We start from the raw sequence: 25,765 nt of genomic DNA, 5'->3' as shown, positions 1-25,765 counted from the left end.
AGATCCTGCAATATGTGGTACTTATTCTCAATTAATTTATATAACGTTTGTAAATTTGTAATAATTAAACCAAAAAAAAAATCTTTATTAGTTAGTAATAGCTGAGTCCGTGTTCCCCCAGGTATATGAGGTACAATCTAAAAAAATGGACGGTCCAGATTAATCTCAGCTGAGTCCAATTTGATCCGGTGCTTATGAAAATGGTACGAGTATGCTTTGAGATTCGTGCCACATAAAAAGAACGGTCTAGATTTAACACTTGCACCTCAGATACCTGGGCTGATTCGGATTCGTAATAGCTGGCCCATTAACGGCCCAAAAAAGTTGCTTCTCTTCTTCTCAGCAGCTTGTTTCTTCCTCGAATAGTGAAACCGACTCCTCACTATCCCAGACTCTCTCTTCCGATCATAAACCGCTCCGTCTCTGTTTAACAGTAGGGAGGTAGGGTTTTAGAGAAGCAATTTTTTTTTTTTGGGGGTGATTGTGAAAGACAACCACTTTTGATTAAAATCGTGCTTTTGTGATTTAGTCTTCGGGGCCTGTAGAGAAAATGGAATCAGGGGGCACATTTACATTGCACCAGCCTTCTTCTTTTTCTCAATCAGTGATTTTTAGAACTGGAAGGGATTCTGTTTTCTTGTTATAGATTAATTTGGATGAGTGTTGCAATATTGAGCTGAATTTAGTGGAAAGGAACACTAAATTCAGGTTTTTTACCAGTTCAATTTTGTGTTTACCCATCTAAAATCTGAAAATACCTGAGGACTGTTTATTTCTGAAGTTTTTTGAAATAGGCCAGATAGGTGATACTCCCAATGATTCCTGAGATATTCTCTTTTAGCTAGGGATATATATGAAAAAATTGGGCTTTTTGCTGGAGGGCAGAGGGTTATATAATTATTCTGATCATTACTTTCTTTTATTCTTTTCTGTAATATGTTATTTGAGATAATTACGCCTTTGATAAATTCAGTGGGAATTTGTAGGTCTGCAATGGGAAGGATAATAGATGACGATATGGGAGAGGACTTATGCTTTTCATGCAAAGATGGGGGGGACCTTCGTGTGTGCGATTTCAAGTTATATTCTCTTTTATTTCCCTTTTTTTTGGAATAAAATTGTCTTCAGTAAGTGTCATTTTCCATGTTAACTGGTTTTTGCACCAAATCAAATTGTGGGCTTATCATGTATTGAGACCTACGCCACAAAAATTCATGTTTTTAATAATTTGCTGTATCTTGTTAAAGTAATTTTGATTTTTAAAAAAGGTTTACCCCAAAAAGTTGATGATCAATGTTTATATTTTAATTTAATTTTCAGAAACTGTAGAAAGGCATACCATCCTAACTGCGTACAAAAGGACGAATCTTTCCTGGTGGATGATAATAAGTGGGAGTGTCGTGAGTAATTGTGTTAATTTCATTTTTTTTCAAGAAAAAAATGTGAAGTTTCGTCTTCTGAATTTGCTAGAAAGTTGGCCCTTCAAAAGAGAAAGATAAATATCAGAAGTACCCCTTAAAAGCATGGACAATATCTCTAGTAACCTCCTTGCTTGTTTTTAAAAGATGCCAAGACGCCCCTCCTTTCTCGTTCTTTTATGAAGAGAGGAGGGAGACTGGTTTGTTTGGGCATCTGTAGAGCAAGTTGGATTGGAAAGGCATGTGAAACATTTGTGGATACATTTGATATCTCTCTTTTTCAGGGGCATATTTATTTTGATAATTTTTTTTATTGAAACTTTAACAATGGTGTGCTCTCCTATTTGCCAACAGCCTGGCATTCATGTTCTATTTGCAACAAGGAGGCGGTTTTCCAGTGCTATTGCTGTCCCACCAGTTCTGTTTGCCGTACCTGTGTCAAAGAGGCTGAATTTGCACCAGTCAGAAACAATAACAAAGGTTTTTGCAGAATGTGTCTCAGACTCACCATTCTTATTGAAGAAATTACAGATAACAACTCTGATGGGGTAACCCTTTTTTTTTTTTTTTTTTTTTTTTATGTTTTGTATAATTGTTTACTTGAAGGTTGTAGAATTGTAGCGTAAGAATTACTCACAATGTAATGGTGGTGGTTTCCTTTGTTGATTTTTCTAACCTAGTGAAATTGAATGTATAATCAGTCAATTACTAAAGCAACTGCATTTACTGTGGCACTTCGGTCTGGTACACTCAAATTAGAGATTCCTATTTTTTGTTTTTTTGTGCTTCTCGTAGTTTTCTTGGACTTCGAGTGCTCATTTTTACTAACAAAAATAAATGTTTGACCTAAGGAAAAGATATGCCATCCTGAGCACCATTACATGCTCGCAAGGTTCACTTCTTCTATCGCTAACCTAGTTGTTGTTTACTTTCAGGAAAAAATTGATTTTGATGACCCAGAAAACCTCGCTGAGAACCTTTTTAGGGACTACTGGTACATCATCAAGGACAATGAGTTACTCACTCCGTCTGACCTCAAAGCAGCCAAAAGAAGATTCAATCAAACAGGCACTGAAAATAAAAGCATTTCTGAGGAGGATTATGATCCCACGCCAGAGCCTGATTCTAGTGCCTCCTTTTTGCCAGAAGAGGAATCCCGGAAACGAAAATCTAAACCCAAATTGAAGGTGGACTCTTCCTTGTCAAACAAGAAATGCAAGTCGAAGATGAGGAGTTTTACTAAGTGGGGCTCAGAAGAGCTAATTGGTTTTCTGGTATCTATTGGTAGGGAAGCCGAGGTGCCCTTGTCTCAAGGGGATGTTGAGACGGTGGTGAAGGAGTACACTCAGAGAAATAATCTGTATGAACCTGGGAAGAAGAAGAAGAAATTTGTTCTGTGTGATGAGAGGCTCAGAGCACTCTTTGGGAAAAGGAGAGTCAAGTTCAATAGGATTTACAAAATGCTGGATAAACATTTTCCAGGAGGCCAGGATGATGTAATACTATTTTCTGACAGCGATGAAGAACCGGAAGAGGAGTCTGTGTCTTTTAAGAAGAGGAAGGTCAATATGGGAGGGACTACTCGTTTGCAGCATGTCAGGTGTGTTGCTGTCCCAGTCTGGTATTTTGCATGATATGGGTTTCGTTTTGTTATATACTGTTTCTTTTAATTTTCTGGTTAGTTCTGTACCTGTAGTTGAGACTTGTGCTCACCTAGTCAGGTAAGATATCAATACTATAATATTATGGTAGGGGCGAAGCTATGGTACTATGCATAGCGCACTTGGTTCGTACTATGGATGCATATCTTCATTTTCAAAGTTCAAATAGATGATGTGTTCCGCTCACATAATCTACATATGAAAATGTTCTTGGATGCCAAATTTTACAATTTTTAGAATTTTTCTACTATTTTATTAGATAGGTAAAAAGTCACTTGATCTAAAGATTCCAGACCACCCGAAAGTAGTGATTTCTACATATCTAAAAAAATAGTAAAAAAAGTTCTAAAAAATGCAAAATTTGGTCACCAAGCACTTTATCATATGGAGATCATGATGAAAGGTTCGGATCGACTATTTAGACTTTGAAAATGAAGATATGAATTCGTAGTACGGACCAAAGTGCACTATGCATAGTATCATAGCCTCACTCCAGTGTTTCTTTTAATTTTCTGGTCAGTTCTGTACCTGTAGTTGAGAGTGGTGCTTTACCAGTCAGTAGGATATCAGTACTATAATATTATGGTAGATAGTAGCAAAATAAAATACAGCTGTTACTGTTCTGGTCTGGTAGGATATCTATACTAACCAGCTTGTATTACACTTCACTGGTCAGGTATAATCCCTTGAGTAGTGGCTTGTATAGGGATAGGAGTTTGCTGAAATGGAACAAAATGGTACAGAGCCAAGCCAATTGACCTAGTTTGATTTTTGATTCATACTGCTGCTAAAATTGTATATTTGTTATACCCTAGTTAAAAGGCCACTATGCATTGGCACTGCAAAACTCAAGGTCTAACTGGAATTATGTGGACTGTAGGGAACAAATTTCAGAAGATAAGAAAGCTTGTACAGCAACTCTTGTCAGAGGAAACATCAAGTTAATATACTTGAGACAGGCTTTAGTTCTACAATTTTTGAAAAATCCTGACACATTTGAACAAAAAATCATTGGATGCTTTGTGAGGGTCAAACATCACCCGAAGGAATTCTATGGAACCCCACCTAATCTGTATCAGATTGGCCAAGTGACTGGTAAACACACTTTTTAAATTATTCAGAAGTTTTGAAAGATATTGTGAGGCACTTATCCTCAAATCATTTAACGCTTCGTTTGACTAACGAAAAGAAAATAGAAAAAAAAAGCTCAGCTGTAATATATGTTGATTGAGGCTGGCCAGGCATTTAAGAGGAAAAAGACTATATATGACCAAAATATATTAAATGAGATGCTCTCAATTCTTAAATCAAGGAAGCTTTACAGCTATACTCAATGGTCATGCATTACAATGATGGAAGGGTCCTTTTATATAAACTAGGGTCTTGTCTGGACTCAATATATCTAAATCTCACCTAACTCTTGTGAGATATTATTTCCTAATAACTATATTATAATATTATAAATAAATAAAGCAAGCAACCAATTATTCTCTAGAAGATTCAACTAAATTTCGTCTTGATTATTCTTGATATGCCAAATATTCTCCAAACCTTTTGTGTTGCTTGGGGAAGAGGATTTGTGTGGTATCATATGTTGAGTAAATGGCACTCCTGAGTGAGAAGCCGGCGCAGTACCAAATATAAGACCTTAATGATTGGTCGAAACGAATCAACAATTTTGGTGTCAGTTAATTACAAGTCCTTTTCCGCTTTTTCTTCTTTTTATATATACATCACCCCCCAAAAGTTCAATTGCTTCCATATATAATAGTATTACTTTGTAGATGACCAGTTGATTCTTGTAATTATGTCAGATGTGAAAAAAGACACAGAGATGTACCAGGTTGGAGGCATGAGCACTGACATTGTAATACGTGTCTCCAATATTCATAAGGATATAAAATTATCGTCATTGGCTGATGACGATTTTGGTGATGTACTTATCTATCTATAGATTTTTATTTTATTATCGACCTCTTTGCACCATATTGATAAATAGTTTCAGTTCCATTCATTATAGATGTTCAGAGATCATTTGTAATTCTTGGTTTTGTTGGTGGCAAATAAAATATTGAGGATTTTTGATCTATATTGCTGTATGGTCCATCTTGGTATACTTAGCATCAAACTTTTATTGTCTTTATTGGCATAATGAATATGCAGAGAAGATTCAATGTAATAATTATTTGGTTGTTCATGTGCTGACATGGCAAAAACACACCCTTTGTTTCACAGGAAGATGTCGAAGATCTTCGGAAATTGGTTCAAAAGGGTCTCTACAAAATGCCTACTGTGGTAAGTTATTTTTGTGGATTTAATTTGACATATATTTTCTTATCTATTTACCAGGATTTATCCTTGAAAAGTATCCGTTATGTTTATGGTGAAGTTTTTTTTAGAATTTAATTTCATTTGTGGAGCTCATATACTGTCTGAACTACAAAACTATAATTTTTGTCTGGCATTTTTACATTCAAGAATTTAGTTCAGCTTATATACTGTCTAAACCTTAAAAGAAGCCCAAATTTTTTGCTCATCTTTCCAAAGTTGATAATCTGCTAGAATATCCAACTAGGGGTGTTCATTGGTTCTGGTTTAATCAGTTTTAATCCGAACTGAGAGAGTTTGGTTTAAACGGTTCGGTTTGGTTTGGTTTAGATATTTAAAATCGGTTAGATCGAATCAACCGAAATTTTTAAGCCCATCCTCCGTCTGAACCAAACATTTAAAAAAATTTAAAAATTACAGCATAATGTATAGTGCTTGGTTCGGTTTAAAACCGGTTAAACTGAACCAAACAAATATTTTAAATCCATTTTAAAAAAATTAACAAATTATGTTTATTTTTATGATTAATATCCTATTTCGGTTCAACCAAACAAACCGATATTTACTTCGGTTTGTTCGGTTCGGTTCTTATTCGGTTCTTATTCTATTTCGGTTCAGTTCGGTTTGATTTTTGAAAACCAAATAAAACTTTGGTTTGCCTATTTTAATTCAGTTTGGACCAAATCGAATCGATGAACACCCCTAAGTTGAACCTCCAACCATATATATTCATGGTTTGTCTTTCTCCTCAGCCTACACCTTTTGGCCTTAAAAAGAAGTTGACTTGTTTAAAAACTTGTTGTCTAGCATAGGTTGCACTATCTTTTGGCATGCCTTTTATAAAAGTTGAGTCCCTTTTGGCATTCCTCTTTGATTATTACAATGGTTTTTTTTGGCAGGGCGAAGTGGCTGAAAAGCTTAAATATGTACATGAAGACATCACAGGCTATGTAAGCATGAACAAATTTAAGATTCTTGTCTCTGTTTGTATTGAAATTATGAATGCCTTCCAGATCATATGTTAGTATCTAGGCTATCTATCTTGGATCCCTGTATGTGACATGACACATTCTCGCTAATACTTTGCAGTGGATAGAAAAGGAGCTAGCGAGGCTAACAAAATTGAAACAACTAGCAAGTGAGAAAGGGTGGCGCAGAGAATATCCTTTACTTCCTGATTTGTGATTAGCAAGACTGTTTATAAGTTGAGAAATCCGCAATTAAGCCAAATTTAATGCCTTATTTTTTTGTAACTCAGCTTCTGAATAGATGCTTGTTGAGCTATAATTCTGCCAAGTCCTTGTTGATTTCATTAGCTCAATTAATCCTTAAAAATGCAGTTATGCCTCGATTGAGGGTAAACTTAGCATCAATATATCTGTACAATTAGTGAACCTGCAACATATAGCTATAAAACATAATATCCTTGACTCTTTCATTTGTGCATTACAATGTTTGAATATATTAGTAGAATAGACTTGTTGCGAAAGCCAGAAGAACAGGAGCGACTTAAGAAAGAAATGCCACTTATACTTGCTGATTCTGAAGAAGAAAAAGATGAGAAGGAAGAGAAGGAAGAGGCAACTATCACCTCTTTATCCAATTCTCTGGCACAAAGTAAAGGCTAGTTTTATGGCCTTCAATGTTTAGCTTATTTTTTATTTCCAGTGTGAGATAGGTATTATGCCTTGTTTTTTTTGTCCTTGAACTTGATTACATTCTTAGAATAAGGTACGATAGATAGGGGCTCCCTTACAGAAAAAGTATTATTTTTTTATTCCCACTTATTGCCAGTCTGCTTTATCATTGTTTTTGTGTTTTGTTAGTTTCTTTTGTTCTTAGTTGTATCTTTATGAATGAGTTTACGAGTTGAATACAGAAATAGTGAACACAACAAACTGAAGTTAGCAAAAAAAGAAGTTTTTAAATTTTACTTGATGGATTGAAGGTATGGTAGATGTCAGTCAGTTCGTACTTTCATTTTTATGTTGGATATCTGGGTTAAGTTCACAAATAGAAAACTAGACAAACTGAAGTTAAGGAAAAGAAAATTCAAAATTTAATATTAATGTTGCACTAAGAAGGGTTTGTGACAGGCTGGTACTAGATCTGATTGTTGTTATAACTTGATTTCATTAGATGCAAAAACTGAAGCCAATCATCAAAAGCTAGCATTAGAAGGTAATTGTTTGATCAAATTTGATTTCTTTACAAGTTTTTTGCTTCCTCTTTAGGACCATGGACTGTGCTATTATACCAAACGTGATAGCATTTGGTCCTTATTGTATTAAATTTGGTTTTATATCCTGTAGCTCTTAGTTAGCATTGTTTGGCTGCAATATTATCTCATAATTTGCTTTCCTTTTTATTAAATTAATTCACACTGAAGTTTGTATCAAATTATAGTTTGCATAGCTGTTCCAAAAAGGGAAAAAGAATTGTACCTGCACCATACCGTAGCATATAGTTGCTGTTTTGTGAGCAGGAACCTATTATTTGCTCTAAAAGTTAAAATGCTCCAGGAGGTGAAAATGCATGGATTGCAGATAATGTTGGCATAGAACCTGAAACAAGTGGTAAATTTTCTTGGCAGTTACATTTTATACTTTATAATATTATCTTATGAAAGCTATCAGTGAAGGTTACAATGTAGATACATATAAGGACTTGTCTGGTGTATTGACAATTTCTTGTTTGAACCAGTTGCTTCTTGTTTTTTAGCTTGCTGCGATAGTTTGATTTTAGTGAACTACTGTTTTCACATGTGCATGTTTTTGGTGCCCATCATGACCATGCCCTTTTTTTCCAGTAATAATTCAACACTTAAATTCAGAACAAATAATAAGAATGTTCGTCTTGTTCTTTTGTAAAAGTAAACACACCAAACAAATAATAAGATTACACTTGCATTGCCTTTTGGCATCTCTAAATTAATTTAATATTTTCCTTAAAAGAAGAAACTTACCTTGCATTTGCTCTAAAAGTTGTTAAATGTTCCAGGAGGTGAAAATGCAAGGATTGCAGATAATGTTGGCATAGAACCTGAAACAAGTGGTAACTTTTCTTGACAGTTCTATTTTATACTTTGAAATATTATTTTATGGAATGCTATTGGTGAAGGTTACAATGTAGATTTATACAATGACCTGACTGGTGCATGACAATTTCTTGTTTGAACCAGTTGCTTCTTGTTTAAATTTGCTGCGACAGTTTGAATTTAGCGAACTACTGTTTCCACATGCGCATGTTTTTGGTGCCCATCATGACCATGTTCTTTATTTCCAGTAATAATTCAACACTTAAATTCAGAACAAATAATAAGAATGTTGATCTTGTTCCATCTTAAAAGTAAACACACCAAACAAATAATAAGATTACACACTTGCATTGCTTTTTGGTATCTCTAAATTAATTTATCTTTTTCTTAAAGAAGAAACTTACCTTGCATTTGATAGTGAAGTAAAAACAAAGTAGATACTAAGTCGCTTTAAATCATTCTTGTTTGGTAGTAATGAAGTATGTAGATACTAAGTTGCTTAAAGTGCACTAGTTTTTTTGTCTTTTTCCGGGAGATGAATACCTGGCAAGTCTAGAAGCAGTGCTTCTAGTTGCAATTCAAGTGCACTTTACCTTTGGTTTGTTCATGTGTTACTTGGTGTCTATGGCGTTTTGTATACATTCAAATCTTATAAACCTTTTTTTCACTATTGAATGCTATTTTTTGTAATCAACAGGCAATGGTGCCAGTGAAGTACCTGTGGAAGAGCTAGACTCTAAAGAAAGAATAGGTTTGTTTTGATCTTTTGCAACCTATTTTTTCTTTTTACCTTTGGCATTATTTTTACCTTTTAATCATTTTTGCTAGTATAGTGCACTTGTCATTAGCTGAATGGTCATCATGTTAATGATTATTCTAAAATATTGGGTAGGTATTGATGTTGTTGCACAATTTGAAAGTACGTGTTAGATGTTATTGCAATGATAGAAATATTGGGTGTTATTTGCAACTATGCTTAAAACATGATTATATTTTGCATTGGATAGCTCAGTTTGTTTTGTAAGGCTATGTTATAAATGGAAGAAATTGTATTTTAAGTAACGAGGTCTTGAATTCAATGATCATTTGGCTCTTGAGTAAAGTGCACTAGTTTTTTGTCTTTTTCTGGGAGATGAATGCCAAGCAAGTCGAGAAGCAGTGCCTCTAGTTCCAATTCAAGTGCACTTTACATCTACTTTTGGGAGGAGTTTTTTTTTGTTCATGTTAAAGAGGATTATACAGCAAACTTTCAAAGGGCTTTCGTTTTGTTTTTGGTCTGTTCATGTGTTACTTTGTGTCTGTGGTGTTTTGTATGACTAAATCCTAATATGATCAATTCTGATAGAAAATTTGGTGAACTTTCAAAGCTTATAAAACTTTTTTTTCTCACTATCAAATGTTATTTTTTGTAATCAACAGGCAATGGTGCTAGTGAAGTACCTGCGGAAGAGCTAGACTCCAAAGAAAAATTAGGTTTTTTTTATCTTTCTCAACCTATTTTTTCTTTTTACCTTTGTCATTATTTTTACCTTTTAATCATTTTTGCAATTATAGTGCACTTGTCATTAGCTGAATTTTCATCACGTTAATGATTATTCTAAAATATTGGGAAGGTGTTGATGTTATTGCACAATTTGAAAAATACGTTCTATATGTTATAGCATCGATAGAAATGTTGGGTGTTATTTGCAATTACACTTAAAACAAAATTATATTTTGCATTGGATAGCTCAGTGTGTTTGCAGGGGCGGACCCATGTGGAACCAGAGGGGGGCAGGCGCGCCCCCCCCCCCCCCCACCCCCGGATTTTGAGTTTTAGTGGTGATTTGTCGATTTCGATGGGCTCTGCCCCTCTCTGAAAATTTTTTTGCCCCTCTTTGGATGTTTAATTTCTAATTTGGGTTAAATATAGGGTTAAAATAAAAATAATTTTCTTAAATTATGATTGGTAATTAGAATTATAAGTTAGACGATCAGAAATTACAAGTCAGATTATTAGAAAATATAAGTCAAAGTATTATTTTTTATCAAGTACCCAATTAGTTAATGGATTTAAACCCGATTCGATAATTTTTTGCCCCCCCTTGATGAGAATTCTGGATCCGCCCAGTGTTTGTAAGGCTATACATGGCAGAAATTGTATTGTAAGTAATGAAGTCTTGAATTCCATGAGCATTTTGCTCTGAGTAAAGTGCACTTTTTTTTTGTCTTTTCCGGGAGATGAATACCAAGCAAGTGTAGTAGCAGTGCCTCTAGTTCCAATTCAAGTGCACTTTACCTCTACTTTTGAGAGGAGTTTTTTTGTTCATGTTAAAGAGGATTATACAGCAAAATTTCGAAGGGCTTTTATTTTGTTTTTGGTTCATGTGTTACTTCGTGTCTCTGGTGTTTTGTATACTTTCAAAGCTTATAAACCTTTTTTTCACTATTAAATGTTAGTTTTTGCAATCAACAGGCAACAGTGTAAGTGAAGTACCTGTGGAAGAGCTAGACTCTAAAGAAAAAATAGGTTTGTATTGATCTTGCTCAACCTATTTTTTTCTTTTTACCTTTGGCATTATGTTAAATTTTTAATCATTTTTGCAATTATAGTGTACTTGTCATTAGCTGAATTGTCATCACGTTAATGTTTATTCTAAAACATGGGGAAGGCGTTGATGTTATTGCACAATTTAAAAAAAAAAAAAAACCGTGTTAGATGTTATTGCAATGAGAGAAATATTGGGAGTTATTTGCAACTACGCTTAAAACATGACTATATTTTTACACAACTAATTGTTCTACACATCTATTTTGCATAATATTGATCTCATGTTCACACAATCACCTTGCAGAGGTTGGGTCACCGGGCTCGTTAAAATCTGATTCTAGCAGGGGCAACCATGCAATAGAACAACCTAACAATTGCTTTGAAACACCAATTCAACAACCTATCCAGCCAACCAAAGATGTGAAACCCAACACTGCTATGGCACCAGTTATTGACATTTCTGATTCAGACTCAGAGGATGCTGGGTCTGCACAGATGCCTTCTGAAAGTAAAACGGGATGGTACTACATGGACCCAGAGGGAAAGCAGCAAGGTCCCTTCTCCATGAACCTTCTGCGCGCTTGGGAACAAAAAGGCTTCTTTGATGAAAATTTCAAAGTCTGGCGGGTGGGGCAGTCGATTCAAGATGCCATATTGCTATCCGACATAACACAGTCTATATTTTACCCTGGTGTGCTATGAAGGGGTGGGAAGGCGGGGTGGTAATGGCAAGTTTGGTGGGACCGTCCCATGTTATAAGTGTGTTTGTGAGATATGTGGTTTTGTGATGGCGCTAGGTATTGGACATTTTGTTGCCCTTTCTTACTGCTTAGGCTCACAAGGTTGTGCTGGTTTTAAATCTCGTGCGCTACACTGTGTTGTGGGCCCTGTTTTACATTTTTGTCACAGCAGATGTTGATGGTAAGAGTACATAATATTTTTGGTAACTGTAAATTGGAGAGCTATAAACTTTCTCTGTAAACTTTGCTACTCAGCTAATTTAGTGCATACCAGTTAACCGATATCATTTTGATGGTATTTATATGTTTTGTTTGTAAGAATCTCTAAAAAGTAAGTGAATCCCTGCCTGAAATATCCTTCTGTTGAGTTCCTTCCAAATGGGTCCCCTAAAATAATCCTTTTTGAGTTTGGATCCCCTAAAGCATCCTTCTAAAAGTTAGTGGATCCCCTAAAGTAACTCAAAATTTGAGTTCGGATCCGGACCGTGGTGATAGAATTTGCGGGACCCTTTTAATATTTGTGCAGATACGGTTCGAATCCAAACTCAAACCATTTACTTTAGGGGATCCGAATTCGATGTTTGAGGTGGAGGCAAACAATGAGTCCAAAACTGTCTGTCTAATATGATGGTACCAGGGGCACTGTTCTAGTCATAGAACGCTGCAGGATATCCCGGTACCAGTCAGCGCTAGGTTGCTATTGTAGCGGGATAACAGAGGAAGAGTTGTGTGGTGTCATGATATTTTAATTTTCTACATTGTTATACTATCTTTCTCATTCACCTCATCTAGAGGCCTATAGAAATATTTTAATCCAAGAAAACTATTGGAGCTTCAACAAAATATGTTTAGCCTAATATCCAATTTATTATAAATGAGAAAACTTCCGTCATCAATTTATAGAAATATTTCGTATCTTTGCTTTACAAGATTATTAATTATGAAACTGATATATGCTAGATTTGGCCGAAATTTTTATCAATAGGAAATTAATTAAATAAATATCGACAATGGAGAACGAATCTGAGTTTTTTCGAGATATAGGAAAACTGTGATAGTTTATAATGTCCTTTGGATGCTATAGACTATCATGGTCAAGATTAACCGTAAATCTCCGCACTTACACTTAGTAATTAACTAAAAAAGCAAAAAAAAAAAAAAATCACTGGACGTGATTGTCCAGCAGGACTATGCATGATTTCTCATTTCATTCAAATTTTGAAGTGCAGCTGCTGGACGTGATTAATAATCACCTCCAGTGATTTTTTTTTAGTTAATTAATAAGTGTGTTAATTAGTTTATCACTAATTCTGACCGTGATAGTCTATAACGTCCAGAGAACGTTATACACTATCACGTTTTCCTTATATCTCGAAAAAACTCAGATTCGTTCTCCATTATCGATATTTATTTAATTAATTTCCTATTAATAAAAATTTCGGCTAGTTTTGGAGTTATTTATGAAAATACATAATGCTTATGATTATAGAGGATTCACGTATGCAACAATTTATATAATTTCTTTATTTAGGCTAGGTTATGCAAATTATTATTCATGCCATAATTATCTTATACACCCGTTATTTATTAATCTTAATAGATTAGACTAATTTTTAGTGATGAAGTGTAGAATACACAGAGAGATAAATTCTTAATTAATATAGATATAGATTTGGAAATACTTCCATTCGACCAATATTTGTTGACACCATAAATAAAATCTAAAAGTATTAAATTTTATCCCAATAAGATATCGGTGTGTAGATCACATTAAGATGACAATTCGGATCTTAAAATTCAATATTTGAACAATTGGATGCTAATCGCTAGGGATGCACAAAAAATTCGTAGTTTGTGATTCGATTCGAGTTTGATTCGAAAAAGTTCGATTCAAAATAATTCGAAATTAATTAAAACAAAATTCAAACTGGACCTGGTTCGTTAGAAATAGGTTCGCGAACTATTCTAGTTTGAATCTCAAATTAACGTGAACCGTTGATTTTCGCTGATGACTTAAAAGTTAAAACATTAGGTCGCTCAGCCATAAATCATAACTCGTAAGTCGTAACCCTCGTTGTCAGTTCTAAAATCCTAGACGACTTTCACCTTTCGCTTTTAGTGACTACGATCACTCTTCCTTGTCATAAAATAGTTCGTAAAATATTCGAAATTGAGTTCGTAAAAAATTCGATTCGAAATTAATTCAAACCAAACTTAGTTCGAAATTAATTCAAACCAAACTCAAACTATCATGATAGGTTTGGTTTGGTTCGATTCGTTTGTAGCCCTACTAATCGCACACAATTGCTTTTTTTTTTCTTTTTTTTTTCTGTGTATACAATGGTAGTTACGAAGCAAACTAGCACCAGTGTGTACACACTGGTAGTTGCAGAGCAATTGCGGCCATGTGCAGCGGATCATCAAAGAATCACGGCAGATCACGTACCATTCTAACCGTGACCTTCATTAATCATTGTAATTCTTACTAGTTAATGGGGCTTAATTTTTCCTTTCTATTATTTCAATCAAACCATCCAAAGAATGTCGTTAAGTAACTTCTTCACCACTAGAGGTTGGCAAAAACCCGGGTCAGGTATACCCGCCCGTACCCGCCGCCCGGGGTACCCGTGCCTGAGCCCAGGTATGGGTCGGGTACTCGGGTACGCGGGTACAGGCAAAAACCGGACCGGACCCGTTATTTTGGACCAATACCCGACCATACCCTACCCGAGTTTACCCGTACCCGACTAAACCCGTACCCGTATACCCGACCACTGTTCATCCCATTTCAAAATTAAAAAAATCTGATTTTTTTCCCTCCCAAACCAACAAAAAAAACCAGAAAAAAATAGAAAAAAACCAGAAAAAAACCAACAAAAAACCAACAAAAAAAAAAACAAAAAAACCAGCAAAAAAAAATACCCGTACCCGCCCCCGCTTTACCCGTCAAGGGTACACGGGTAAGGGTATAGGACGGGTAGGGTATGGGTTTTGAAAATTATACCCGCCATACCCGTACCCGAATACCCTTGTACCCGAGTATACCCGTACCCGAGACGGGTATACCCGGGGTACCCGTACCCGCCCGAGTTGCAACACACTATTCACCACTATGTGTTGTCACAAATTCCAAAGGATGATATTCTATATTCTCTGATAGCAGGTTTGACCGTTTATTCCGGTGCTCATGTTTCTTTATGATATAGATCTCAAGCAAAATGTTTAACAAATGGAAAAGAGCACGGAATGGCTTAATAAATTACAAAATTAAAAGTTAAAGAGGAAGGTGCCAAAGCAAATACGAACTTGAATATACATACTGAACAGAACATGAAGCCACACTCTGATAACCACAGAAAATCATGATTCTATTGGCGGTGTTATTATTTGCATTTCTCAGACCTTTCGGTGTAATGTTGGTGGCCATTATTTACGGAGTACATGTTCTCATGCCCTCTCAGACAAGTTCCAGTTGACTTATGCAAGAATCAAGTTATAATAATTAGCTTATCAAGTATATTAGTCAGATATTAGATACTAAGTTCATTTTTTAATAACACCAATTAATGTCATGTATGTATTTGTTGATATTAAATATGTTAATTTAATTTTTTTTAGTAAGTTTTTCTTTGAAAGAGTAAAATCATGTATGTATTTGTTGATATATATAGATACTAGCTAGTCTCAGCTTTGTAAAATAATATAGCAACCTAGCTTACTTTGCTGGACATATATCATCATTTTAAGAAATGCGAAAGCAGATATATAGCTTTAGTGACCTTTAAAAAAAAAGACATATAGCTTTAGTGTCTCTACATTCACCATTGCTCTTTAAATTTTCAAAGAAAACCACAAATTGGACCAACTTGAATTTTTTTTTTTTATAAATCTGTATTACTATCATCTCATAGGATTCATATGTACGATGAGTTATAGTTCGCAGAACATAAATTTATTGCTTCTATTATGCATGATCATCATTTTAGGGAAATAAAATGATTGTATGTAAATTTTCAAGAATATAATTGGGTTAATAGTTATTTGTTTATCCACTTGAGTGTATTATGAAGTAAAACATGATGATTCTAATACATGTCTCAAAAAGAAAGAGAAACAAAAAAAGAAAGAGGAAAAAAAGCAAAAAAAGAAGAGAAGGTTCAAGGTTGCAAATACAAAGATTGTAACAATTTTAAGAGCCCGGCCCAAATATTGTGTAGTTGGTAGGCCAGCCATTATAAGACATTGCATGTTTATGTGAAAAGAATCAATGGGAAGGAAATTAAAGAATAGCTAATTGACCTTAATTTATTGTCTTCATGATGATATTCTTTACCAATTCACATGGCCATTGATTTTTCTCATTTCTTTATTTGTAGAAGAGAAGATAGCGGTTTAGTCAGTTAGAACATCTTGCATGTATAAAATAGGTACTTGGTGCTAGTCTAAGGCATATCAACAAACATATTCATTCCTTGTTAAATTTAACTAATTGAGAAGAGATATGGAGAAGGCAATGAGATCAGCATTACTCCTGAGCTTGCTCCTTGCATTTGTTCAATGGAGAGGATCAATGGCTCAGTGGACATCAGCCACTGCCACCTTCTACGGCGGTGCCGATGCATCTGGGACCATGGGTCAGTATATATATATATATATTTTTTTTTTCTTTCTTCAATAAAACCAAAAACCATCAATTCATATACATCTATGATGCTCATGCCAAAGTTTTCTATTCTGGCAATATAATGCAGGTGGAGCATGTGGCTATGGTAACTTGTACAATGCCGGCTACGGTGTTATGACGACAGCCTTGAGCACGGCACTGTTCAATGATGGCGGTATGTGCGGGGCATGCTACCAAATTACATGCGATCAGAGCAAGTCTCAGTGGTGCAAGGCTGGCCAGTCAGTCACTGTCACCGCCACCAACTTCTGCCCACCAAATTACAACCTACCGAGTGACAACGGTGGCTGGTGTAATCCACCCAGGCAGCATTTTGATATGGCGCAGCCTGCTTGGGAAGTCATCGGAGTTTATAGTGCTGGAATCATCCCTGTTCAATACAGAAGGTACAAGCTCTGTTCCTATACACAGGCCCCTCACCTCCACCCCCAAAACAAAAACAAAAAACAGAAAATATGATTAATGTAAACAGTAATTATTAAATGGCAGGGTGTCTTGTCAACGGTCGGGAGGTATCAGGTTCACAGTTAACGGCAACTCGTACTTTGAGTTGGTGTCGATTAGCAATGTCGGCGGCAGTGGTGTTATTAGTGCAGTGTGGATTAAAGGCACCAACACAGACTGGATGCAAATGTCAAGAAATTGGGGCCAGAACTGGCAAAGCGGTGCGTACCTCAACGGCCAGAGTCTCTCCTTTCGCATCCAGACTGATGACTGGAAGACGGTGACCGCCTATGATGTGGCACCCAGTAATTGGTGGTTTAGTGGTACCTACAGTACCAGCTGGGTTAACTTCTAGCTTCTAATGTATATTGAAGTATTTATGTCAGGTGTTATGTTTGGTGCCGGGTCAAAATTTTGATCATTTTGTATAGTTATTTATGGTTAGTGTATTTCTTTACTTGGCGTTTGGAAAATATAGAATCTTTTTCCTTGACGGAGGAACTATTTTCTTATTCTTCCTTCATTGCGTTTTAAGCAAAATTTGAAGGCCAAGAAGAATTAAAGCAGAAATATACAGGGCCGTAGGATGGCAAACTGGCAAGCAGAAATATTTTGTTTTTGTTTTTATAATTATGACTATCATGTTTTCTAATTATGGATGCGGCTTAGATATCTGTTTATAATGGGCCCTCCTTGTAATTCAGCATGATTTTGTACCAACATTTGCAAGGGAAAAAAAAATTAAAGTTCACAGTACAATTTTTTACGCTTTCAAGATTGTTCTTCTAAAATAAAACAAATGTCCCTGCAAACTCAATATGATATTACTCTATCCTATTATAATTAGAAGAGAACTAGGGTGTTCTTTAAGTTCACCAAAATTCTTAATCAATTTAACTTTAAAATTTATATTGATTTTAAACGATGAATTCAAACCATTAAAACCAATCTATTTCACGAACAATACATTTAGATACAAAATTTATTAATTTTCGAATTAATTTAGTATAAAGTTAAGCGGTCAAAAAAGAAAATTTATAAGTTAATTTTAATACATTCATTTTTTTTTCTTTTTTTTTACAAACTAAATTAATTTGAAAATTTATAAATTTTGCATGAATGTATAGGTATCACTAGTATTGAAGTAGATCGGTTTCAATGATATATATTTGTTATTTAAAACCAATCTGATAAATTTTAGAATTAAGCTCATTAGTCATGTTTGGTTGTGGAGTAAGAGGTGGAGTAAACCCCTTACTCCACACTTAAGTAGCTAAATAAGGAGTAAAATAGAAGTAAGAAGTGACATAATCCGGAGTAACTTACTCCACCTATCTAGGTAGATTAACTTACTCCACTTATATGATCCACTATCACAAAAAAATAAAAACACATTTTCCAACATCTTACTCCACCAAATAGAGTAATTTTAAGTCATACCTTCAAATCTCCAACTATCAAACAAACTGTAAAATACGAAGAGTAACACAGAGTAAGCAATTTAATCTTCATTAATTTTACTCAACCAAATATGACCATTAAGTTAATCCGATATGTTTTGAAATATAAGTTCACCAAACCAATCTGATAGCTAAAATGATAACATATAATTAGATGGTTCCAAAGAAGTAATATGACACTTATTTTTGTAACACAATTCTTAGTTCTCGTTATGATTGTGACTAAATGAAAAAAATTGTTACTTCTCATTTATTGAAGTATTTTTTCATTTGACTTATAGTAGAATGGGTTTTTTAAAAAAAAAAAAAATAGAATCAATTTTAATTATTTTAACAGAACAAGCACCATTGAGTTGATTTTTATAAAAATTAGGTTCAGTGGAGGGAAGAATAGCTAGAAATAAACAATGCAGATTTCGTAGAACAAAAATTAAATTCTCCCTCCACCTAGAAATCGGTGGAGTTGCTTTTCATAAAAAAACAAATCAATAGTGTTTGTTTTATTAAAATAATTAAAATTGATTCTATTTTTTAAAAAATCGTCCAATGGTCTACAAAAATTATAAGTTCACACAAATTTATTTTGTAAATATAATAGAACACGCATTTAGATCCCTCACTATGAAAAATGTAGTTATTAAGTAATTTGAATGTATTTCTCAGTGTTCTAAATAGCGCGCTATAGCGTTTTTGGAGACCAAACGCTATGCTATGGCATTAAAACACGCTATTTGCGCTACAGACGCTATAGCGGTAATAGCGGTCCGCTATAGCATATAGCGTGTAGCGCAAATAGCGCGCGCTATGCAACATTTGCTCCTTTTTTTTCAATTTATATGAGTTTTAAAATAAATAAATTGTGAAGATATTGTTTAATTTTGATGAATATTACATTATATCAAATTCAAGTCCGCTATAATAATTTTTTCATTTTGCTCTTGGTTTTTTTTAACTGATGATAAATCAAATAAATAATTTCTAAATTATGAAAATTTTAGGGACTAACAAGAATTTCTTCAAGGATCATCTGTTTATTTTACTAGAAGTATGATTTTTTTTTTCTTTTCAATTTCTAGGTTATTTTGAAATTTAAATAGAAAAAAGATAAATTATGTTATGATGTTGAAGATATTTTAAATAGAAAAAGATCGATAGTTTATGATATTAGTATTACTATAGATATTTTGAGTTGCAATTTGGACTTTGTATTGGTTCAATATGAATATTATAATTTTTTAATCAATTTGATATTATTTATTGTTCTATGAGACTAAATAATGTTGATTTTAGTACAAATATATAATATAATTTTTATAAAAATAAAAAACGCTATTTGGAATAGCTTTCGCTATAGCGTCGCTATTCGCTATAGCTTTTTTTGGAGGCTCCCCGCTATGACGCGATAAACGCTATTTAGAACCTTGAGTATTACTATAGATATTTTGAGTCGCAATTTGGACTTTGTATTGGTTCAATATGAATATTATAATTTTTTAATCAATTTGATATTATTTATTGTTCTATGAGACTAAATAATGTTGATTTTAGTACAAATATATAATATAATTTTTATAAAAATAAAAAACGCTATTTGGAATAGCTTTCGCTATAGCGTCGCTATTCGCTATAGCTTTTTTTGGAGGCTCCCCGCTATGACGCGATAAACGCTATTTAGAACCTTGAGTATTACTATAGATATTTTGAGTCGCAATTTGGACTTTGTATTGGTTCAATATGAATATTATAATTTTTTAATCAATTTGATATTATTTATTGTTCTATGAGACTAAATAATGTTGATATTTAGTACAAATATATAATACAATTTTTATAAAAATAAAAAACCGCTATTTGGGATAGCTTTCGCTATAGCGTCGCTATTCGCTATAACTTTTTTTGGAGGCTCCCCGCTATGACGCGATAAACGCTATTTAGAACCTTGATTTCTATTTCTAATTAAAATTGATTTCATTTGATATGTCATATATGGAACTTTGAGAATTCGATGTTTCTGATTTAAGAAAAATAGATACGAATTAATTTTTGTTAAGATTCATTTACTTCGTTGTATAAAACTATAATTTCGAAACAAAAGTATGTCAGTAACTTATTGTGAAAGACCGAATAAATGAGCCGAAACAATACGAAATCCCACCTCAATTTATTTATATTCAGATGCCAGGGAACAAACAATAATAAAACAAACATATCGAATCGGGTTTAAATAGTTAATCAGATTTAAATCCATTAACTAATTGGGTACTTGATAAAAAAACAATGATGACTTGTATTTTCTAATGCTATGACTTGTAATTTCTAACGTTTTAACTTATAATTTTAATTAACAATCATAATTTATGAAATTTATTTTGATTTTAACACTAAATTTAACCCGAATTACAAATTAAACATGCAGAGGGGGGCAAAGTCGATCAATACCAATAGATCATTACTAAAACTCAATTTCCTATTTCAACTTATTTTGCTATCAATTAAAACAAAAAAGAGATTGACAGTAGAGAGTGTTAGGAGAAGAGCGAGCTCCAAGATAGATATCTAATAATATCCATTCTGAAGCTCCCTCTTCTCCCTGCTTTTTTTTACTGTTAATCTCCTTCAAACTTCTAGGGTAGAATCTTATATATAAAAATCTCTAATGCTTTTACTTATTCCTTAGTCCAGAATCCGGAATTCGGAATCCGGACATCAACATTTTTTTTATATAATTTGAGATGATTACGAATCTTAAATCTCAATTTTTTTTAATTATGATACAATTAATAAAAAATATAATACAATTTTTTTTTACGTAACGTAACATGATTAAAATAAAAAAAAATTATATCAAATGAATAATAACATCACGTGTGCTTATATGATCACATATTATGTGATTAAATATAATAAAATTGACACATTTAATTATTTTCCCAATATAAAGTTATTTATTAAAAAATTAGAAAATATGAACAAATTAAGAAATTAAAATAAAAAATAATGTTGAAGAAAATAATATCACGATATCTCAGGTAACATGATCAAATCAATTTACATAACGTACCATATCGTTATTTTTAATTGAACGAAAATTAGGGGCGGAGACAGAAATTCATGGAATGGGATCAAAAAATTTTTTTTAATAAGAATGATGAGTAAGAAAGATAATATAAAATAAAAAGTGCCATATGTGAGGTTTTGATATATATTTTTTCATTAAAGAAAGTTTTAAAATGCTAGAAATTTCTCAAATTATACACAATTTTTTTTTTTTAAAAGAATGGAAGTCAATAGTATAAAATTTCAAAAAAATATGGGGGTCAATTTCTTATACCCCTAGCATTTTACTATAATTTATATAAGAGAAGTATATTTTTAATAATAGTTTTTGAAAAAAAAATAGAGGTCAATCCATTTTGTATAGTAGGTCCGCCCTTAATGGAAACACATCACGCGATACATGTGTCATTTTACAGAGCCAGAGCCGCTCAAGGGCTTTTTCTCGAAAAGAAAAAACAAAACATAAATAATTTCCTTCACCGTAAATGGGCCGAATAAGAGCGTCTACATCCCAACAACTCAAATGAATTTTTAAATAACTATTAACTACTTTTTATAAATTATAGTCTCCAAATTTTCTAACTCTCGCATCCCTAAAATTAATTTTAAAGTTTTTATTAAGTCATGTCAGCAATAAAATTAAAAAGAGAAATAATTTCAACAAATTATTTAGCTAGCATAGAGTTTATAAATAGTTTCTTAATAAAAAACTCTCATACATAGTTTCTAAATAAGAAATTCTTCCACATCTCTAAAACTGAATTAAAAACCGCCACGTCACATTAAAAACTTTGTACTAGGCTCGGAGGAGCTGTTACAGCTCTATCCTTTTAAAGCGTGTAATATCTCGAATCCGTATCTCCGCATATTAGGATGCAATTAGAAAATCTTAACCTTTCTCGAAAAAAGAAAGAATGGGAACCGTTCTCTAACTCTGGCACGAATTTCAAATCGATCCTTTATAAAGTTCTTTGACCCTCGGAGAGTAAATCCAGACCGTTCCTTCGTAGTGTAGCCTCATGTACGGTACATGATGTACCTGAAGAATACAAATCCTAATATATTTATATGGATCCGTATCCTCCCAGGTACCTGAGTCAACACAATTGAAACGGACCGTTAAGATTTACTCTCAGCCGGTCAGGATTCGGGATAACAGAGGGGGCAGGATTATTTATGCTTTGAGATGCGTGCCAATCCATTTTCGGACCGTCCGATTCAATTCTGCTCAATCAGGTAACCTGAGGGGATACGAATTCTATTATATATCCCCATACACACTACAACACTTCAGTGTTTCTCAGATTGTCCCTCGAGTCTCTCGAATCTTTGTACATCGAAACCCTTCTCTCTTGCGGGAACAGCGATGTCACAAGAGAGAGAGATAACGCACGGTAAATTCTCTATCATCTGTCACAGAATTGTATGTGATTGTCCATTTAGAGACTCATGAAAGGCAAATTTAGACGAATTGTTTGCATTAGGCGAAGCAATTTAGGTTTCTGTGACTAATTTCGTTGATTTGGGTCAATTTGGTGGTTTGCCTGTCTGTTTGTTCTCACGATATCGATTTATTTCCATGATCGGTTATTAGATAGGTTTGCTTAAATTTGTTTTCAAAATTTTCTAGGTAAAATAGTCAATTTTAGGGTTGATTGATTGTGTCCATGGTTTCGTGAAGGTGGTGTAATGCCCTGTATGGATTTTGCTTATGATCAAAATTCAAGTGCACTTTACATCTACTTTTGGGAGGAGTTTTTTGTTCATGTTAAAGAGGGTTACACATTAAATTTTTTCTAAGGGCTTTTGTTTTGTCTATGGTGTTTTGTATACTTTGAAAGCTTATAGACCTTTTTCTCACTATTAATTGTTAGTTGTTGTAATCAACAGGCAACTGTGTTAGTGAAGTACCTGTGGAAAAGCTAGACTCTAAAGAAAGAATAGGATTGTTTTGATCTTTCTCAAACTATTTTTTCTTTTTACCTTTGGTATTATTTTTACCTTTTAATCATTTTTGCAATTATAATGCACTTGTCACTAGCTAAATTTCATCGTGTCAATGTTTATTTTAAAATGTCAGGAAGGTGTTGATGTTATTGCACAATTTAATAAATAAAACGTGTTAGATGTTATTGCAATGATAGAAATATTGGGTGTTATTTGCAATTACACTTAAAACATGATTATATTTTGCAAATTATAATAGATAATTTAAGAAGTTGACATAATATTGATCTCATGTTCTCACAATAACCTTGCAGAGGTTAGGTCACCGGGCTCGTTAAAATCTAACTCTGGTAGCAGACCTATGCAGCCAAACAAAGCTGTGAAACGGGTTACTGCTATGATACCAGTTATCGACATCTCTGACTCCGACTCCGACTCCGACTCAGAGGATGCTGGGTCTCCACAGATGCCTTCTGAAAATATAAGGGAATGGTACTATTTGGACCCAATGGGAATGCAACATGGTCCCTTCTCCATGAAACTTCTGCGCACTTGGGAACAAAAAGGCTTCTTTGATAAAAATTTCGAAGTCTGGCGGGTGGGGCAGTCGATTCGAGATGCCATATTGCTATCCGAAGCCAGTCGTAACACAATGTAAGTTTACCCTGGTGCTGTGAAGGGGTGGGAAGGCGGGGTGGTAATGGCGAGTTTTTGGTGGAACCGTCGCATGTTGTAAGTGTGCTTGTGTGATATGTGGTTTTCTGATGGTGCTAGGTATTTGACATTTTGTTGTCCTTTCTTACTATTTAGGCTCACAAGGTTGTGCGGGTTTTTGAATCATGTATGCTACACTATGTTGTGATATGTGGTTTCTACTAATGATATTGATAGTAAGAGTACATTATGCTTTGGTAACTTTAAATTAGAGTGCTATAAACTTTCTCTGTGAATTTTGCAACTTGCTAATTTAGTGCATATCAGTTAACCAATATCATGTTGATGGTGTATATATGTTTTGTTTGTAAGAATGAGGTGGAGGCAAACAATGAGTTCAAATGACCAAGTCAAAATCAACCTCTATCACCCCCAATTCTATTCCCGTTCCTGACACCAAAACTGTCTGTCTAAGATGATGGTACCCCCGTGCAGTATTCTGGAAGCGTATCCTATGCGGAGTTTTTCCGTGCGGAGCTTTTAATCTGGTCCGTTCGTTTCGAATCGGACGGATCAGATCAGATCTTGCCCGAATTTAAAAAAAAAAAAAAAAATTTCTCAAAATTTGCGGAATTTTTAATCCAATCCATCCGATCCGAAACGAACGGACCAAATTAAAAGCTCCGCACGGAAAAACTCCACAGAGGATATCATTTTGCAGTATTCTAGCATAGTGTCTTTGGTTTAGTCAGCAGTGAGCACTGCGGGATATCCCGGTAGGTACTAGTCGGTGCTAGGTTGTTATTGTTGCGGGATATGAGAGGACAAGTTGTGTGGTGTCATGATAGTTGAACTTTACTCTTAAGGTTGTACTCCAGAAGCGAGAGAGAAAACCCCCATTAAAGAAAAGGAAGGGGATTGATTGGAGGTGGCTTCACCTCCGAGCAGTGTTTTTACATCCCGATTTGAGGTGATAAAATTTGGAGAAAAACAACACTTTACAACCTTCTTCTTCTCTCCGAACAGTAAGTCTTCACCTCCTTTCCCTCTTCTGTTCACCTCTTCTGGAGCAGGAGAAATTATAGGGTAGCTACGGTCTGGAATGAGATTCTCCTCCGCACAGTACTTTTTCCTTTCTCTCTCTTCGCGTAATTGGAGCACAGCCTAATAGTTATACTCTCTTTCTTATTCACCTCGACTAGAGAGGCCTATAGTCTTTTTTTTTTTTGAGAAAATCATGGTAGATGCTACCAGATGCAGAGGCCTATAGTCATTATTTCAACAAGATGGAAAATAATATACATAGCGCTTTCTGAGTCTTGATATAAATCTGTTACGTGTTACATTTTTTAAGCCAGAATCGATCCAATTAGTAAAACGGAATTAATTTCTTGTGTCATGGCACAGAAGCAAGCTGAAGAAAGCTACGAGTGTCGAATGAATTCTATTGAAATTGACATTATTTCCGTTTAAATTCTAAAGCATTTCAACGGGAGAAGCAAGTCAAAAGGAAAAGTTGGATCAGAAGCGACCCAACTAATAAAAGAGTAAAACGACATAATACTTATTTATGATAGTTCCAAAAAAAAAAAAATAAGCAAAAGAATCAGGAGATCTTGTCCATCTGTTAGTTCTTTTGCGTTTTTGAATTTTTTTTCTCACAAATGGTGTCTTAATTTCTCCAGTTTGAATTTTTTCACGTATGAAATGACAATCCACCTCAGCTTTTTCATGAAATACTTGATTTGAGGTAATGTGTCGTGCAACTTTATTATCGCAGTGCATTTGCATCATTCCTTCACATG

The 25,765-nt window shown here is 34.2% G+C and overlaps 2 protein-coding genes across 21 annotated transcripts; both read left to right on the top strand.

Annotated features, from left to right (window-relative positions):
* Positions 1-323: 323 nt before the first annotated feature.
* LOC144575390 (uncharacterized protein At5g08430-like) lies at positions 324-24,228 on the top strand. Of its 20 annotated transcripts, XM_078325510.1 has the most exons (18): positions 324-441; positions 987-1,079; positions 1,321-1,400; positions 1,773-1,966; positions 2,354-3,018; positions 3,960-4,174; positions 4,894-5,015; positions 5,315-5,374; positions 6,307-6,357; positions 6,497-6,568; positions 6,859-7,030; positions 7,544-7,588; positions 7,930-7,983; positions 8,408-8,461; positions 9,142-9,195; positions 9,864-9,917; positions 10,900-10,953; positions 11,279-12,001. In XM_078325510.1, exons 2-18 carry the CDS (start codon positions 994-996, stop codon positions 11,674-11,676), a joined length of 2,430 nt encoding a protein of 809 aa, XP_078181636.1. In that variant the 5' UTR covers positions 324-441; positions 987-993; the 3' UTR covers positions 11,677-12,001. The 20 variants fall into 20 exon arrangements, with proteins under 20 accessions (XP_078181636.1, XP_078181635.1, XP_078181639.1 ...); XM_078325509.1 differs by lacking the exons at positions 324-441; positions 11,279-12,001 and adding an exon at positions 23,621-24,228 and having other exon boundaries at positions 547-1,079; XM_078325521.1 differs by lacking the exons at positions 324-441; positions 11,279-12,001 and adding an exon at positions 23,621-23,673 and having other exon boundaries at positions 551-1,079; positions 10,884-10,953.
* On the top strand, positions 16,204-17,197 carry LOC144575392 (expansin-A33-like). Its single transcript, XM_078325525.1, has 3 exons — positions 16,204-16,348; positions 16,466-16,784; positions 16,888-17,197. The coding sequence occupies exons 1-3, from the start codon at positions 16,216-16,218 to the stop codon at positions 17,195-17,197; spliced, it is 762 nt and encodes a 253-aa protein (XP_078181651.1). The 5' UTR covers positions 16,204-16,215.
* Positions 24,229-25,765: the final 1,537 nt, after the last annotated feature.

Source organism: Carex rostrata, chromosome 24 (assembly GCF_964058835.1).
Source record: "Carex rostrata chromosome 24, lpCarRost1.2, whole genome shotgun sequence".
NCBI classification, from domain to species: domain Eukaryota; kingdom Viridiplantae; phylum Streptophyta; class Magnoliopsida; order Poales; family Cyperaceae; genus Carex; species Carex rostrata.
Note: the sequence above shows the minus strand (reverse complement) of the source record. Positions and strands in the feature narration are given on the sequence as shown.